We start from the raw sequence: 19606 nt of genomic DNA on the forward strand, positions 1-19606 counted from the left end.
AGAGGTGCTCCAGCCCTTCGATCATCTTTGTGGCCCTCCTCTGGACTCACTCCAACAGTTCAGTGTCCTTGTTACAATGGGTTCACCAGAACTGTCTTCCAAGATAAAGCTGTGAAATGGTTGTGTATTAAAAGCCAAAGGCATTAATGAATGTTGGTGCTTTTATTCCAGACCTCTCTAAGCAAAATTTTTGTGCTTCAGGTACAGCTATAAAATTAAGGTAAAATAATAGGTGGTCCCACCCAGAGAGGTAGTACAGGTCTTACCTTCTGCGTGTTTCTAGCTGGATTTTGTTCCTACTACACTTCTCTTTTTAACTGAACTGTAAACTTCTGAGCAAAATGAGCCTTTGGGTCCAATTGTACATGGCTTCATTCAAACTTGTTGTACATGACAGGCTAACTTAGCAACCAAGATCTGTTTTCCAGTTCTTACTCATTGCTTTCGTCTTATGTTGACATGTTGGATTCTGTGCTGCACAAAAGAAAACTTTAAATGCCAACTAGTATAGCATTGTGCCTGGAACCTGTGTTTGGATCTAGACTCAGATGAAGGACTTGTGCTTAAAAGTATTCACTGCTTGACAATCCCAAATACCAAATTTCTTCTGTAACTCTTAAATCAGTGGTTCTAATACAACATTGCAAATCAATCAATCAATCCTTTGTCAATTGAGATACCTTAATTTCAGGGTCATTTGGGTGGCAGAATAAGCAAGAAGAATAACATTTCATAAGAGGATATAGCATTGGTAGTCTTAAACAACCACCCCCCTCAGAAAAACCCACTAAAACAACAAAACAAACTACAGAGGTCCTATGAAAAGAGACAATAATTCTGACATCAGGCAGTTAAATAACAGACACTGATGTGGAAAACTGTCCCAGATTCCAACATTCCTTTCAGCTGACATTAGAAAACAAGGTAGACTTAGCATGAGAAATAGTGTCTTTATATGAAGAGATTGCTCTTGTTAGGCCCATATGTGAACCATATATCCAGATTCTCTCTACATCCACTCACATGGCTCCCTGTCAGCATCTGAAGAGAGATCCCCAAATGTTCAAATGTACCTTTCAGAGCAGAGTTTAATTTTAAAAGACTATCTTGGGCCTATTAATTTTGACTATAATAATGCTGTAGTAGAGGAGACATCAGATGGCAAATAAAATTTCAGAGGTCAAACTGCTACAAATCTGTAGAAATAAACGCAAGTGCAGCTTGCAGCAGTAGGTCATGGTACTTGAATATGGTAAAATACCTGTGTGTGTGTGTGTATATATATTTGTGTGTGTGTTTACAATGTGGCATTATTGGATTAGTAACAATTTGCCAGTGAGTGTATTTTGCCATTTGCATTTTGTATGTTGCAAACTGCAAAATAGAGAACAAATGCTTCCAAGCTCTGTGTCAGAAGAGGAAGGCAAAATTTAAAAGCCCAAATAACAGTTCCATCACTGGCACTTGTAGAAGTTTGGAACTTCAGAACTGCAGGGCATCTTGGACATTCTTGCAGTTTCTGTGTTTTCTCATGCTTAATCTGTAAACATTCTTTTCAATTTAATGACAAGGTTGAGAATATATAAGCAAAAGCCAAACTTGTTGGTTTCTTTAAAATAAAAAGGGGTGAGGGAGAAGGCAAAAAGCTTGCTCCTTGGCATTGGTTAATGCACATAAGCAAAGTAAGCTGCTAGGCAATTCAGAGCTATCACCCTGTCTATTAAAATATTATTGGATAATACCTAAAAGTTAAAGTAATAACTGATTACACTAGATGATTAGTTTTAATACTCTGAAACTTGTAGAAATGTTATTTGAAATCTCTCAGATATGTTATAGGTTTATTTCTCTCTAAGTCATATTTTCCTAATGTATCCCTTAAAATTAAGTACATGAAGTCACCCTCCAAAACTAGAAATGATACTTGAAACAGGAAATGCAAAATCAAAACTGCCAATATGAACTGTAGTCATTTTACAGTGTATTGGTTCTGTGTTTTCTCTTTTGACAATGGATGTCTAAGGACATTCATGTGATCATGAATAAAGAAGTTAATTCCCTTGATACTATCCCTGCTTCTCCAAGCAGTTCTTCTGAAATTCAAGTTTTGCTTTGGATTCCCCATTTCTCTTTGACTCAAAAAATGAAAAGCATTCTATTATTTCTACAAATTGCCATAGAAATTCATTGGTTTTCTTCAAGTTGAAGTGCCCATTAAAACTGGGTAGATAATTTAAAATTATTAGATCTATTTCAGGTATGCCTAGAATATGAATACCACAAGCTTTTAAATTGTTTTTATAATCTTGATTATTCCCTGTTAAAAGATCTGGTTTTTTTCTTCTAAAACTTTTTAAAACCTCACTCTACCCCCAACTCTCAAGCAGACAAACCCAAAAACACTTGCTTTGTGTTTGTAGCTGTGATCAAGATATAATGGTGGATTCTTCATCAGACCAAATCTTTTTCTTAAGTGATCCAAATTGTAGTCTAGTGAATTCATTGGTGCTTTTGATCAGAAATCAAGGGTGAGCATGTGTAAGAAGCAGTGCAGCTACACTCTGCATTCAAGGGAAAAGCTCTTGATGTATACTGCACCTTCATAATTTCCCATTGGTTTTCAAGACAATAAAGTGTATTTTTTTTTTGTTACCCTGCAAGCAATAGGAGAGCATCAACATTTGTATTATTTCTACAGTAGTCAGTTTGCAGCAAGCCTTAGCCAAGGCTTCATGCATGGTTTCTTTTCATTCACCTGCAAGGAGATGTATCAGATATACAAAGTTCATTTTTTCTCTCATACATAAATCTAGGACCATTCTTCTTGCCTAAAAAGTAAATTTAAATTCTGAGATGCTTAATCCAGTGTGTGTTTCACATATGCAAAGGACTTCTGTTCGCTGAGCCCACCATTGATGAATTTGTTTATGATGTTCATACAGGCTTCTATTGAAGGGAGACTACCATGGAGCATGGATAAAATAGTCTTTCTAGACCCATTAAGTACTATTGAGTTCATTGAGAAGATTTTAGGAAAATGCAAAGGCCTTTCATTCTAGGAAAAAAAAATAAAAGAAAATTAGTATGTACAGTCAGATGATTGGGGAAAAAATTCTCCCTCATCTCTCAAGAGTCGTTTAAGAAGATTGGGGCAGGTAGGCCAAGCTTGGGCATTAACACCTGAAAGGAAAAGTGATTAATGGTAAGAAGTGTGTGCAAAACACACAAGGTCTGCAAGAGATTCATCTAAGCAGTTGGGGAGTTGTTTTGTTTTGTTTTGTTTTTACATAATTTGTAAATATTGAAGAATATGCATAGAACTGAAATCTTAGCCTGTAGTTAGTTTATAAATATTTCTTGTTGCTATAAACACCTTCATTATATGTCTTTATTATAATTAATGAATCAAGCTCTATCAAATGCTGCATCATTGAATACACTGCCAGATTTTATACTTTGAAATTCAAGTGTGTTTTGTACTTCAAGAATGGAGTGGGAGAAGTGGAATTATGGGATGAGAAAGTGGCTTTTTAAATTTTGTTTTTGTATAAAACTATCCAAAGCAAATTTGATGAAATTTAAAATAGCCTTGAGAGAGAGAAGGAGGAAAATGAAAGTACTGGCCATAAATAAACAGCTTAGAAACTTTATATTGTACCCTCAATTGTCTGCTCTTTGTGTGAGGGTAGGACGCAGTCTTCCCTGTAATTTGTTTAGGAATTAACTCCTATACAGCTGAGGAGGGAGGTGGGGGGAGTGGAAATGTGCATAATCTATTTGAACACAAACACTTCCATATTATAAGAAAAGCTGGTTTTGTGAAGGTAGAGGAGTGTTTTGTGCTCATTGTGATGGAGAGGTGGTGAGGAGCAAATATTTGACTGTTTGGAGCAAACACAGGTCAAATTTCCTCTTGAAAAATGCTAGAACATACACATGTGCTTCTTGGTCCTTACACTACATACAGCTGCTCTCTGCACAGATAATCACATGAACAATACATGTGAGCAGCATTTGAAGTAAAGCTGTTATCTTTTATCTCTTTGATGTCTTATTTTAGTGATGCATGAGAAGTTGAACAAGGAAATAGTGTTTCTGAGCAAAAGGTGCTGCAAATCCTCAGCAGACAGAAATGCAAAATTATACTGTCTGTCCTTACATGTTTCTGTCTCTGTCTGTCCTTCATTAACTGAGGTGGTTGTTCACCACAGAGTAGTCAATGAGAGTTTTATAGGACCATTTATTTATAATGTCTATGTTCTAGCTCTTTTTTGTTTGTTTGTTTGCTGGATGGTTTGTTTTTTTTGATTTTTCTTTTTCTGTTATAGTCAATTATGTCATAAATGGTCAAATGATAACTCACCACTAAACAAATTTTTTTGCAGCCTGTCTTTCTAGAGTCTGGATTCTAAAGAGGTAACCTGGATGCCTGCATACCAGTGCAACAAGGATTTCAACAGTGTCAATAATCTTTGCTCATCACACCAAAAAAAAAAAAAGTGTGTGTCAGTGTATTCCTGCAGAGTCATTAGCATACAGACTCACTCTGCTTGCTTAACAAAGCACAGTTTGGTGTATTATAGTTTCTTAGTCTGCTTCTCTAATTCACCCCTGACAAAAGCTGAGAAAAAATTCAGCCCCTTCCTTCAGTGGCACACTAATGTGGGAAATAAATCTTGGGGCATAAGGTCTGAAATGGCAGTCATTTAAATAATTCAAATGTAGTGATCGTTTTGCCCATGTGCCTTTCATTTCTTTGTTTTGTTTCTTTGTATTTCTTAAATCACTGAGAGAAAAAAAAATCTTCTGTGATAATCTACATTTTTTAAATATCTAGAGCTAAATAATCCCTGTCCTCTTTAAATGCAGTTTAACTGGTTGCATGTTAAATAATTATTTGCTCTCTCTTTTGTGGTGTGGAGGGGGGAGTTGGAGGGGAGAAGTAACATACAAGCAGATGTGCTGCTAGATCTACAGGCTTCTGCCAACCATATGGCATCTTAAAGAAAGATGGTTGGAGCGTCTGGATTAGCAAAGAGTCGGGATGGAAAGCCATGTGTCGTGTTGGTACAGGCAGTTGTTTTAGCTCTCTGTAAAAGGCTTCAGGAGATTGTGTAATGGAACAAATGGTACTGCAAGCCTAGTAACAGCCTTACCGCTGCTGGAGAGGCAATTGGCCCCCAGGCGGGTACTGCTTCATCCTTGCTTGTTGGTTTTTTGTGAAGGATTTTTAGATCATTATTCTCTGTTCTTCTTTTAACATACAGGAAACTTGGGAGATCTAATTCTGAACTTTATACTTGAAAGGGAGCTATTGTGTGGTTAGAATTTTTTTACACTCTCACTTTTTATAATGAAAATGTACAATTTCCCTCTGTTGGAACTGAGAAGCTTGTGCCCTTCTGCAGATTTCCTGCATCGTTCGTGAACACTTTGAGACACCAATTCATTGAATTTGCAACCAGTGCCCAGATTTGGGGGAAAACTGCTCTCTGGGATTTGCTTAGTTAGAAACAAGATTTGGGCAATTGTGCTTGTGGCTATGACATACCAGCTTGGCATTCGTATTCTGTTTGACAAGTCAGTCTTTATGCAAACAAGGGGCCTGCTCCTATTAAAGGCAAAATTCCTTTTGTTTTTAGCAATACAGGATTGGGGTTTTGGTGTGGTTTCATGTGCTTTACAGGAGTCTCTGTAGCTCACATTACACCTCGTGGGAGTTATTCTGGATCAAGATGAAAGCTTTTGTGTCCAGATCTGTAACAGAAATAGGTTTTACTTGTTTCTCTACTATCACACAATAGAACTCTCAATTCCTCTGTCTCAACACAATTAGGCCTCTTAGTACACCTGTAAATGCAGCTTTATCTCCCTGATCCTGTGTCAAAGGAAATTAAAAATCCAGTGTTGCAATAAAGGAGTTCCATAAAATCAGGATTATTTTATTTGAAGATACTTTTAAATATATTATGATCCCATACCACAGTTTTTATGTAAGTAAATAACATGGGGGATGCCCAAATATTGATTCATAGGTAAACAGTTGCTGAGCAGGTAACGTTATGGTTTCAGAGACAAAATGTTAACTGCAGAAGCATCTGCCCTGATCTTTGCTGAAAAACACACTTTCTCAAACTGAGACAAATGCTGCTCCAATATAGCCTAAATTCACAATTTAAAAGTAAAAGTACAATCACTGCCTTTTTTTTCTCTTTATTTTTTTTTTCCTTTCTTTCCAGAAGGCTTCTTATCTGGAGCTTAGGAAACAGCAGTCCTCAGCTTAATCTGCAGTTCAGTTACAGCAGCACATGCTTTTCCCTGAGCCTCCTGCATGCCCCCCTGCTCAAGCCTGCATATGTTGCTCAACACTGATCAAAAGTAGCCTCCCTTGGGAGGGAGGCTTGGGTTCGTTTTGTTGGCCTGTTCATTACCTCACCTCAGCTGAGGCTGAACCAGGTGTGAGGTGGACAGTTGTCCACCAGGAGCAATGCCAAGACCACCAGCATCTCTCTGGAAGGCTCTTGGCAGTGGCTACTGAGGAGGAGTGCACTCAGACCAGTGAGCCCCCATGGGGACCTCAGATTTCTTGGGGCATTTGCTTTCAGTAATCCAGGCCATTTTATGCACCATGTTAGCATATTAGTTCACCAACTTTGTGGTGCACATTATCAAAACTGTGTGCTTCATTCAGAAATGAACATTCCTCTGTGTAGGTTTTCCAATAATGTATTTTGAGTAATGGTGTGTTTGTGCTGCAGCAGCAGTATCAGAGGTTACCAAGCCCTAGAGTGACAAGTAATCAATAGTAGGTGGATCCCTTGCTTCTCGTTTTGCACGTGGGTTTGTCTTCTGTATGCCTTCTTAGAAGAACAAAAATCATAGATGTATTTTTAAACAGAGACACAGCTTTGTTTTCTTTATTTTCAGCTAGTGATTTCAGGCATTTAATTTTAATTGTCCAGCTACTTATGTGAGTGAGAATGTTCAGCTCCCAAAAGTATATCAAGATTTCTGAGCTTTGTTTCAACATTTGTTTCATAGAACTGTTACTGTTGCTTTCTACCAAAGACTAGAACATGGGGAGGTAAGAAGAGAAAAGCCTAATTTACCAAACAGAGCTAAGCAAAGCCTTTTGATGTAATCTAAGGGGGAAAGTACTTTTCTTTTCTTATAGTTACATTGAAGACATGTCAAGCAAATTGATAACATGTTTCTTCAGCTTTTCAACCAAGAAAAGACTGATAGTTCTGCTAGAATTTTTGACAATAATTAAAATGTGTAGGAAACAGAAAAGTCTGTACGTGCATGTGCACAGCTGTGGACAGAATGAATTCTTCTGCTGGAAAATGCCAATAGCCTTTCCATAGTGAAATGCCTGTGCTGGGTCTGGTAATAGCCAATGGGTGTTCCAACCTGTGACATGGGAGAGCCAGGCTGGAGCTACCTTTGTGCTTATTTTGCATGCTACACCCAACAGCCCTGTGTTGCTATTCTAGAGACACTAGCTGTTATTTTCATCCACAAGATAAGTTGCTGCCACCAGAAGGGCATAACTGACCCTTTCCACTGTCTTTGATCTTGATGTGTTGATACTCATCTCCAAACTGCCTGGTTGCAGTTGTATTTTTTTATTGTGGAAGAATTAGTGATTATTCTGAAAATAAGTATAATGATATTTGCCTCTAAAGCAGGAATAAAATCTCAGTATTTCATAGCAATGATTGAGTATAAGCTTTAGTATGAATGCAGTAAAATCAGAGCACAATTGGACTAATGTATATATAATGAATTAGCAACTGTCATGTAGTCCATAAGGTGCTAATATGTTTTTAAGATGTATTTTTTGTGAAATGCTTTCCTTCAGTGCTTCTAAACAATTGCAGTTTTCACTAACTTCATCTGCAAATTCACTGTGCTTTTAACATAGTCCAAACCAAAACACCAAATGGCTTCTGTATTCACAAGAGGTGAGCTCTGTCAAGGTGGGTGGACAATACTTGTAGTCTTCCTGGACTTCAGCAAGGCCTTTGACACCATCCCCCGTAGCAAACTCCTGGCCAAGCTGTCAGCCCATGGCTTGGGCAGGAGCACTCTGCGCTGGATTAAGAACAGGATCAGTGCTGGGCCCAATCCTGTTCAATGTCTTTATTGATGATCAGGACAAAGGGATTGAGTCCCTCATCAGTAAATCTGCAGATGACACCAAGTTGGGAGCAGGTGTTGATCTGTTAGAGGGTAGGAGGGCTCTGCAGAGGGACCTTGACAGGCTGTGGATGGGTGGGCAGAGGCCTAGGGCATGAGATTTAACACATCTAAGTGCCAGGTTCTGCACATTGGCCACAACAACCCCATGCAGTGCTACAGGCTGGGGTCAGAGTGGCTGGAGAGCAGCCAGGCAGAAAGGGTCCTGGGGGTACTGGTTGACAGCTGGCAGAACCTGAGCCAGTAGTGTGCCCAGCTGGCCAAGAAGGCCAATGGCATCCTGGCCTGTATCAGGAATAGTGTGGCCAGCAGGAGCAGGGAAGTCATTCTGCCCCTGTACTCAGCACTGGTTAGACCACACCTTGGGTATTGTGTCCAGTTCTGGGCCCCTCAGTTGAAGAAAGATGTTGAGTTGCTTGAACGTGTCCAGAGAAGGGCAACAAAGCTGGTGAGGGGTCTGGAGCACAAGACCTATGAGGAGCAGCTGAGGGAGCTGGGGTTGTTTAGCCTGGAGAAGAGGAGGCTCAAGGGAGACCTCATTGCTGTCTACAACTACCTGAAGGGAGGTTGTAGGCAGGTGGGGGTTGGTCTCTTCTCCCAGGCAACCAGCAACAGAAGAACAAGACACAGTCTCAGGCTGCACCAGGGGAGGCTTAGGCTGGTTGTTAGGAAGAAATTCTTCACAGAAAGCATGACTGCCTATTGCAATGCACTAGGGGGTGGTGGAGTCACCATCCCTGAAAGTGTTTAAAATAAGACTGGATGAGGCACTTAGTGCCATTGTTTAGTGGATTAGATGGTGTTGGATGATAGGTTGGACTTGATGATCTCAAAGGTCTTTTCCAACCTGGTTAATTCTGTGATACTCTAGCTATTTTAATTTTCAGGAAAACCTCTGGTTTCTTGGGATGCATCTCTGTCTCTCTCTGCCCTTCTCAATGCAAAAATCTTTCTTCATAACCCTCACCATCTCCCCCTGTGTTTGGTCTTCTATGTTGCATTCTTTCCAGCTGGTGTTTTCTTGATGCTGTGACTCTCCATTCAATCTCTATAGAACTGGGGAGATTTGGGCTAGTCTCAAGTGAATACTTCCCTGTGCTCCCTGTGAGGTGGGAGCACACTTACTTGGCCAACCAGCACTAATAGAGAAACAGAGCCTGAAGCCTTCTAATGTCCCTTGGATATATCTGCACATACCTAAGCACAGCTCTTCCCTGTCTCGTGCACAGTCTATGCTCCTCTGCCCACCTTGACCTGCTTTGAGCTATTTTTCTAGATCCTAACTCAATATGTGTCCCCTAATCTCCATTTGTTTTTCCCAGGCAGATTAAGTTTGGAAAAAAGACGTGTGTGGTAGAGCTGTATCTGGAGAGTAGGCCAGTTTACAAATGGAATCAATCTGGTCTGTGTGGAAAGACCAATGGGTCCTTGTATGGAAAACATCTCTCTGAATATGTTGCACAGAAAAACTCTCTCTGTTACCAGTTTAAAGTCATATTCCTCCCCTGTGTTATCACAGGCATAAAACTATATTCCATACAAATCTCACATGTATCATTACATTCACAGTAATTAACAAAGCCACAACAGTCCTGCGTGAACCCTGAAAATAAGCAAATGCATATTGTCTGCCAGAGCTTACAGGCAAAATCACTAGTTTGAAATTAACTGGGGAAAAGGCATCTTTGCATGTCTGATGTGGAAAGTAAGGGAGGGTGAGAGGCTTTGTGCAAAGGAGCAAATGAGTGATGCCTACACAGATATATAATGCTTTCTGCTTCATATTTTTATACTTTATTTTCATAGTGGTCAAATCATGCAGTATAGCAGCCTTGGACTTTATGCTGAAGAACATTTTTGAAGGACTATGATGTGCAGTTTTTAAACTGGGAATACGCCCTTGCAGATAACCAAATCAGAATGACTGTATCCGGTACTATTGAGTTCTATTTGCCAGGTCAATACTGAGAAATGTTTTACCTTTCAAACACAAAGATTAATAGCTATAAACATAAACAGAAGCTTTATGGATTGTAATACAGAGCCTGCAGCCCTTGCTGGTTGCAGCTGGACTCTGGGCTCAGCAGGACTGAACCCAAAGCTGTTCTGTTAGTCTGCAGTTGCGACTGTCAGAAACAACTGAAGCACTTGTAGCTCAGCTGCGCTACCCTTTAGTGGTAGTATTTTTTTAATTAAGACAATGTCTGACAAAGTAAATTAACAGAAGCTGATGCTTTTAGCAGGTTTTTTTGCTTCAAATGCCTGATGTCAGCTTGGGCCACATGTACATTCTGCACATGCCATGGGATAGAAAAAATGGAGCCTTTTTCAATTCTCTGCTGCCTGCCCAAACACCACATGTACTGTCTGTTACATGTCGCTTCTGATGAGGTTCATGCTGGGAATTTCTTTTTAAAGGCAGAGCATTTGTGAAGGAAAGAATTCACATTGGTCAGATTGTATTAAAAAGCTTTTGGTGTTTCTGACTCGAATATAGTGATTGTCTTGTGTGCACACCAACTACCAGTCTGTAAAGGTTCAGGTTTGTCTGGTAATAAAAAAATAAGAGGAATCAGAGTAAGCAGTGGGGGAAATGGAGCCCATATTTATTAAAAGTAAATCGATGACAAAATCTGTGGTAACTGGTAAAGCAGATGCAGGAAAAATATATTTCAGTAATGTGCATATGTACCTTGTGGAATGATCCTTGTAAACATGAGACAAGCACTTTTGAAACTTTATAGGATGTGTGTCTCTGAACATTATCAAGACTCTGTTTCCTAATGGAGAAATTTAGCAAAATCTGTTCTGTCCAGAACATAACAAAATCAGAGGTGAACATATTAAAAAAAAAAATTCAAATCCTGTAACGTTACAGGATTGTAATGATTGTATATCCCCTGAAAGTCCTGCATCTTTTTTTCCCCCTGAGTTATTTTGCAGCAATCTAAATCAATAATCAAGCTAAATAGTTTAAATAATTGTTATTTTAAACATTTTTAAGCAGTAGGTATAAAACAGAAACCAGAACTATTTTTCTCCAGAGCAAAAATCAATACAAAGTCCATATTTTTACCACAAACTATATTATTTCTAACTCCTTTAAAGGAGGAAAATCCTCTTTTCAGTCTAGGGATTCAAACACAACTAGACATTAGTGAATCTTTCAACCATATCTTTTTCACCCTGCCATCCATTCTCTTTCATTGTTTCCTTCCTGTCAAAACCCAGAAGGGCTAAAAGTGGCCATCATACCAACTAATCCCACCTCCCAACTAAAGAGCAGGCTGATAATGTTCTCTCTTCAGCATGTTAGAACAAGCTATTAGAAGGCCAGGAATAGATCCAGGCTCAGATTTCCTACATGCTCTATTTATTTAACCTGTTGTGCCAGCTCTGGAAGTGAAGATACATTCTAATAGTCAGTGATGACATTTGAAGCAAAAGGGAAGTTACTGTTCCTAAGTAAACTTTTAATTAAACCCTATTTGTAGTTGTTATTATGACAGGTGAAGATTGTTACCTTCTTGGGGAAGATGTCATGTAGGCACTTCTTTAAAAGTATGTGGAAAAACGAGAGTGCCTTTAGTAAAAGGGAATTTAGAGGTTACCTGTACACATTTTTTTTAAATAAAATTGATGGAGAACCACCTGGGTTGAGAGTTTCATGGTGAAATGTGGGCATTCTCTCTTAGGTCTTCAATCCAAATTGTGCTAGGGATATTAGCCTCTGGTTACCTTCTGTTAACATAAGTCAGGTGAGTTTGTTCTGCCAGCAGTGCAGGTGAGTGCTTAATTTACTTAGCTTAGCTAGAAGTGGTATAGATTGCACTCCTTTGCCTGAACAAATGACAGTTGGGGCCTTTTATGTGACAACAGAATTTTGGGGGCATTCAGAGGATGAAAAATGCCACACAAACTTGTTTCACTGAGCCATAAACTTTTGCCCTGTGTCCTTTTACAAGTCAGGGCTTCCAGTGTCACTGTAGCAAGGAGACTCATTCACTGCCCATAGTTCCTACTTCCTATTATGAGGTTTTGGTCTTTCCACTTAGGCTTTATTTCTTTGATTAACATCAGAAAGGTGGATCATAGTGATTTGCTTTTGAAGCTACATGGGAGAATGGAGTTCAGTTAAAGGATGGATTGTATAGATATTCCCATATAAAGTTTGGGAGTGTATGGGAACTGCTGTGAGATGTTCATTATTCAGGGCTGTCTCAAGGTCCTGATCTATAGGTCAAGATATTCAGTAAAAAGCTATTTAGGACATTAAAAACTCTGGAAAGTAATTTGCTATTTATCTACATTTCTAAGTTTATAGACTGTTGTTTAGTTACCTCAGAATTTACTGTGTGAATTTGTCACTGCAGCAAATAACAATGAAGATGCAGGTTTGCTCGTACAAGATCTAGTTTTACTACTGTTTAAATGTTACATGTCCTAGCTGTTCACAGAGCTGATTCAAGATATGAAGAGGTGGTGAGGATAAATTCTCCTGCCCTAATGCAAAAGACATTACTTGTGCTATAAAAAGGGAAGACAGAAAAGTAGCAGAGTTCAGGTAGGAAGCAGAGAAGACCCATGGTGATGTCTTTACAAGACAGGTAGGGAGTGACAACATCTGGAGGAGCTGTGTCTGCCATACAACTTAACATTTTGCATGGCAACAAGTCTGTCTTTCCAAGAAACTCATACAGGTAAAGCAAGCCAGATCATTTATTTGTACATACTGGGAAACTACCTTAGGCAATGCCTGCAACTGTGTCAGGATCTAGCTGTGATCACCAGTGTTGGTATTTAAAGGTTGTGTCATGCTTCTTTTTGTAAGACACTATGAAGTTGTGATTTCATTAGGCTTGTCAAATATTGTAGTTTAGATTTAAATTGTTCAGTGGGGCTGTAGTGGGTAATTGCATTCTGAAGAGACCAGCAAGGCAGGCCAGGGGAACAGCAGCAGGGTGCAGAGGTGGGAAACAGGGTGGGAAGGAGTTGCACAGAAAACTCTTATTTCTAATTCTTGACTATTTGAATATGCAACTTTAATATTCTGTTATGGGTTGTATTACCACATGTAAACACTTCTGTTGCATGATAGCAAATTTGTACGATGTCCTGAAAAAAATATAAAAGCAGGTAGACATTTGCTTTGGAAAGATTACAGGGTTTTGTTTTCTTTTCTAATTGGCTTGCTCCCTTGTTCTTAAATCTACATTTGCTTTTAAAATTCACCCTGTTAAAAATATCTAAGATTCACAAATGGCTGATTATCAAATCTGGTACTGCCTTTGTGTTGGGGCAGAGTCCCTTTCAGTTGCGTCTCTGTAGCATGGCAGTGATCTGCAAGGTTCCCCCTTGTAATCACTGTGTCCACTTACAGGCAAATGAATGAGGCAAGAGTGACCTTAGAAACTAGCAGCTTGACACTCTTACCCTAACAAGGGAAATGTTTCTTAAAGGCAGTTCTACTACACACTAACATATTTTCAGGATTCTGAAGGGGCAGCAGGAGCTGTGCTCCACCACCATCTTGCCTACAGTGCTGCAGGTCCTGGTGCTGGGTGGCTAGCACAGTGAGCCTCACCACCAGATGCCTGGCGGCAGCAGCACCCAGTTTCCCTGTGTCAGTCACTGGCACTGCTGGGTGCAATGGGCTGCCCTCTGTTACCTTGGCAACCAGCAGATGGGGACTTTAGCAGGGTCAGTGGGGAGACGGCCGCAGCAGCATGTCGGATGAACCACTCAGTAACAGCCCTTTCAGTTCTGACAGCTCTGCTCTGGCTGGCCAGAAGTAGTTATCAGATTACTTGTATTAAAACCTAATTAAGATGTGTGCCAGTAAATGCAGCATGGTTATTGGATTTGGGGGTTTAGCTGCTGCAGGTTGCTGCAATCCAATCACACCATTTCAGCAAATTCAGCTCTATAGAGTAGAGTGAGAACGTTTTACATCAGTAACCTGACTTGTGCTGAAAGAGTAAATAACCTTTTAATGCCTCTGCTGTGTCAAGGACTGATTCCTGCTGCTGGGTGAATGGACTGTACTCACAGGTCCTTGCGTATTAATTTCTTTTAAATCAACTTTAAAGCCCAGAGGAGGGCTGACAGGTTATATCAGCTTTTCCCTTCACTGCAGATTGCTTGTGCATTAATGGACCTGTTAATTCCCCAGGGTAGGGAGTTTGCAGCGAGAGCTTTGTGGGTGCCCCTTGTTAAGCAATGTGTCTTTACAGAAAAAAAGGAAGCTTTTTTTGTTTGCCTGTAGGCTGCAGACAAGGGGACGGCTAAATGTAACATTGTGGGTGCTAGTCCAGTTTTGGATTAAATGGAAGTTGGAAGTTTATTCTGCTGGGTGGAATTCACCTTGATGTCAAAGCTCTGCTTTATGCTTCATGTTCCACGTAGTTTCTGCACAGTCTTATAGTGGTTGTTTACCAACAGATGTCAAACTGTAACAAAACCTACCTGGCCCTTTTGATTTCATTTCTGGACAGACTAAGGTATGGCCTAGTCTCAGAGTCAAATTTACTGCTATACAAAGTGAGAGACATAGTCTTTATTAGCTGCACAAAATAGCAAGGTAACTGTGGAGGCATTCTGACGTAAATCTCTATATGTGCTCCAAGTGCTAAGGATCAGAGCAAAACATTTACATTGAAGGATTCATTACAGCTCATGTTGCCTCAGTTTTGTTGTTCTGTGAAATTACCTGTCTGACAAAGCTGCCTCTTTCCTGGCTCGCTATAGAAATAGGAATTTTGGTTTAGGGTAGTAAATGGAGAATTATTTGAAGGGTTATCATTATTACTATTGAAAGGGATCTTACTCAGTGCCAGATTGCCCTGTAAGTAGTCCAAATGTAATGAGGTTCAAGAGCTACATATGCCCTGAGGTAACATGACAGACATGGAGTCAGTTCCTGCCCTCAGTACTCTGAGGCTAAGGAGGATCAGCCACTCGACATCCCAACTGGACTGATCTTGCCACTTGGGTGTAAATATGATCTCATTGGGAATGGAGGGTGAGGATGCGGTGGTCAAGACACAGTAAACGTTTGCTGGTGTGTGGTGTTGCCAGAGTGAATGTGGCGACCGTGCAACCTCGCTCACTCGTATTAGCAAAACGTGCAGAAGGTTCTGTCACCCAGTTGTAAAAATGATGGCAGGCATCGATGTGCAGTTGTAACATATGGGAAGTACAGGGAATGTGGGTGGAGCTGTTCATTTCTCATCTTGAATCATTTACGAGATCAGCAGGCAGGCCAGATACAATGCATATGGGAATGTGTGGCTGTGCTGCACATGTCACACATAATAGCAGATACTGTGAAGAGGGCCCACAGCCTGTCCTCAGGAGCTAAATGCACCGAAGCGGGCTGGTAGTCCCAGTGTGTGGACTGAGGGCCAGCTTGGTAGCAGTTTTGGGAGAGCAGACAGGTAGACATGGAATTCACAGACCAAGATCTGTCCTACCTAGAACTACTTTTTCATTAACCATCATGACCCGGAATTGTAGAAAGGAATGTTACAAACCTTGCATTCTAGCACTGGAGATAAACAGAGGTGAAAGTGAAGTTGTGGCCTGCTAGTCAAACCCCACTCAGTGCCTTTCTCCCTCTGCTCAAGGAGACAGTCTAAATATAAACATGGAGAATGGTGAAGTTACAAAGCACAAAAGCAGAACTGAGTTCTGTGGCCATAAACAACGATTTCTCTATTTACATTAGCATATCTGAGTCCCCCATTGCATGAACAGAAAGGATGTAGAGCTTTCCAGTAGAGCATACTAAGGCTTGTATCCAGTAATGGTTTTTAAATTGGCACAGGCTGCCTGTGAGTATCTGGTAGAAAGCGGTGTTTTTGATGGAAAATTCACATGAGCTGGAAGTGACCTCTCTCCAGGTACCAGAACTGGAGGAAGTTCCTCACACCAAAGTAGTTTCTCTTCAGCTGGAGCTTTCTCTCTCCAAGGGGAGAGGAACACTGGGGAAGGGCCTCTCCTTGGGGCTGCATTAAGCAGTGCTTACTCTTGCAACTGTAATGGGCCCTACTTTAGCAATGGGCAATGCTCATTGTGTTGCTGCAGAGATGTGGGTCAAGGAGATTATGAAATTATCTATGCCTTTAGCTGCCACTAATAATAATTTTATGCGAGAGGATGTCTCCTGATTGGTCTTAAAACAGACTGAAACACTAACAGAGTGAGAAATTATTAATTGAATGTAGAAATCAGCAGAAACTTAAGTTCTAAGGTCCTGAATCCAGGTTGTAGTTGGTAGTTTTTAAGTTGGGCACTTGTGCTATGAGGAGTATTTGATAGAGTCAAGATGTTGAACAGGGCAGCACCAGAATTCTTCTCTTAGCTCTGTGAAGACACCAGTTCCCAGTAACACCTCCCTACCAGTATTGCTATAAAGTAATAAGTACTCAGAAATAAAGGACTAGAAGATGTCTTTATTACAGATGAAGAAGTGCAGTAAGGTCACATTTCCTCCTTGAGTTAAAGGAAATCAATGGCAAAGTAGTGAGCAGAACTCAGGTCTCCAGTCTGAAACTGCAACGTTGCCTCCAGCAAACATGATTGTTGTTCTTGCTCTCCCTGGGAGCAAGATGCCCTTGGAAAAGCTACTGCTTTTAAAGACAAAACAAAGAACAGTAAAAGGGTGGGGGTTTGTGTGTTTGAATTTTGTTTTGTCTTTTGAAGTTTAACAACCCTGAAATCACCTTTAGTAAAGAAATGAAGCATAAATAGCTCCTGTACCAACCTGCTATAGTTTGGAAGCTATAGGGAGTAGGAAATTAGGCACAGACTGTCTAAGTGTGTATTTAGTAGAATGTCCTGTGCTATCAAATTGGTGGTTTTGTTTGCTTCCTTGGACATATACAACCAGCTGTTGCTGCTTGCAGCTAGCTGAATTTAGTTCCCCAGGAGACGGTCCTGCAGCTCCTAAAATCCCTTTTGCAAGGAACTATTAGCAGAGTAACAGGACAGTGTGGAATGTGGGTGGATGTTCACTGTTTGCTACATGATTGTTTCAAGGAAGTTGGCTGGCAGATACAGATCAATAAATACTGGGTTTGACATAGATTTTAGCTATTTGTTTCAGCTAGATTTTCCTAGCTCCTTATCAAGACATTTGGGGGTGTTTACTAACTAATGCAGTTATTTGAACAATCCTGGTTAAGAATATGGATACTCAGAGTGATTAGCTTTGCTGAGTTATGACAACTGTACAAGTCAAAACTACCACAGAGAGCTGAAAGATTGAGGAAATCACATGCCTTAATTGTAAGTGTATGACTAATTCCATTAAAAACCCAGCCTGCATGAGTGACACAACCTAAAAACCTTGTTTGGCTGAAGGTCTATTTCAATCCATTGAGTAAGAAATAGTTTACAAAAACAAATGCAAAGTCTAGATCTAGAACTAAACTTGACAAAACCAGAGTCAGCTCCTGTTCCCTCAGTGCTTAGATGTTTAGGATTTTCTCTAGATTACTGTCAAAGATAAGAAGCTTCTAAGGTACCAGAAAGGACTTCTAATTAAAGACATTTCTACTTAGAGTGGAATGCATTAAATGTGGAAACACAATTTCCAGCTTCTTTGTGCTTACATCCCAATGTAGAAGTCCTAAGCAGACATGTTTTATTTTTTCCTGCCAGGAGTAACAGTCACAGTGGACATAATGACCACACTTGCCTTTTGGATTAATGAAGTAGAGGTGCAGTTGCTCTGTCTACAGTAGTGTTCTCCCAACTCTGGCATTTGTTTTTTCAGTGTAAGCAAAAGGCCTCTGCATGGTTCCATCTGATACCTGCCAGCTTGTTCCCTCTGTTTTGCAGTCACTTCAGTTCGGTCCAGTTTGTCCTGGGGCTAGTGTGTATGTTTCAGGAAGAAGGTTACTGAAATCAGCTCCAGTGTGTTGAGCTTGTTAGCTACAGATTACCAGAATGGAGTCCTGCAGTTTTCACTGATGTCACCTTATTTAATAGCAAAGCAGATCTTTAAAAAGTGCTCACTTAAAGTGTGAGGATGGAAAATACTGAATACCCATCCTAGGAGTAATACTTCAGTCTCAGCCCAGCCACCAGACTGAGCTCTGTCTTCTGGGAGCTGCACCCTCTAGTGCAAACATCAAGGCTTCTACCGTGAACTCCAACTTCAGATGCTCTGCAACCCTTTTATCTATTTTTTTCCAGGTTACAGCAGCTGGACAAGCACTGCCAGGCCACTGCCCAGCAGTTAGTGGAGTTGCTCAACAAACAGAGTCAGCTCTTCAAAGAGAAGCAGCTGCTTACAGAAGAGGTGCAGTTTCTGCGAAAACAGGTACTGTGCCAAAAGAAAAAATAGTCTGAGGGGAATGTTCTGCACCTCACCAGCAGTCTCACTTCAGCTGTTGGATTTTATTGCTGTCGTTGTTTTAAGTAAGGCATTACCTTATTAATAAAATACAATAAAAAAACATGCAATTGGAAGGAGACTGGTAGCTGGACCTGAGTTGTGCTTAAACCTAAACTAAATGAAGTTATTTTGAAATGGAAGTAAACCAGCAGAAGTTATTCTTGGTGACAGTTCCTAGCCTTCTAATCAGAAGATTTTGTGTTCCCTTTTCAGAGAACAGAGAAATAAGTTTTTGCCAGTATTACCATTTAAATTGTAGCATGATGTGGATGTCTTTGAGCTTTTTGCTGACATTCTCCCAGACTTAAGTTCCCCTACCACTTTATGAATTTTATTACAAACACACCTCCCCCCATCTTTTTTAAAGTCATTTATCTTTCCTGCCATTCCATGACAACTCACCCAAGTGAAGGTGAAGTCAGTCTGAGGGCTAATTACTGTACTGTACCTCTAGCAGGATTGAGTCTTGCTTCCAGTGGCTTTGCATGGGCTGTTACTGCCTTTGGTCACCGTTCTTCTGTCAGTCAGTGCTTTGGAAATAAGGGAGAGGGCTGCATGATTTAGTTTTTTTCTTTGTCTTTCTTTTACTTGCTTCAGAAAGAAATAGGGGAACTAACAAGCACAGAATGAAGTTTCCAATAGTACTACCAAATAATCAAACCCATATTTTGTGACTAAATTAACTAATTCAACCATATCATAATGCTTTCTAACTTGCAGACTAGTGACTTTCCCCAGAATAACTGGAGTTCTGTTAACAAGGTAACAAAAGGCATTCAGTGCAGGAACTCTGGTCCAGTAGCACACCCAGCAGTAAACAGAATATGAGTCATCATAGAACTTTAAAATATTTAAATCATACTGGGGTAGGCTGTTTAGCTGTAGGATTTAGTAAATGTTTAACCTAGGAGAATAATATCCATATTCTGTTATGCCTTTAATCATGTCAGTGTGTTTAGTTATACAGCATTTCCTGTCATAGACAAACTTGGTAGCTCAAAG

The 19606-nt window shown here is 40.1% G+C and overlaps 1 protein-coding gene across 1 annotated transcript in view; it reads left to right on the forward strand.

Moving 5' to 3' along the window:
* The window catches only part of SDCCAG8 (SHH signaling and ciliogenesis regulator SDCCAG8), a 106889-nt gene that overhangs the window by 86447 nt on the left and 836 nt on the right, over positions 1-19606 (forward strand). The window contains 1 exon segment of the mRNA XM_054396468.1: positions 18403-18529. Within this exon segment, the coding sequence (XP_054252443.1) occupies positions 18403-18529 (127 nt within the window).

The sequence above is a fragment of the Indicator indicator genome, chromosome 2 (genome assembly GCF_027791375.1).
Source record: "Indicator indicator isolate 239-I01 chromosome 2, UM_Iind_1.1, whole genome shotgun sequence".
NCBI lineage: Eukaryota > Metazoa > Chordata > Aves > Piciformes > Indicatoridae > Indicator > Indicator indicator.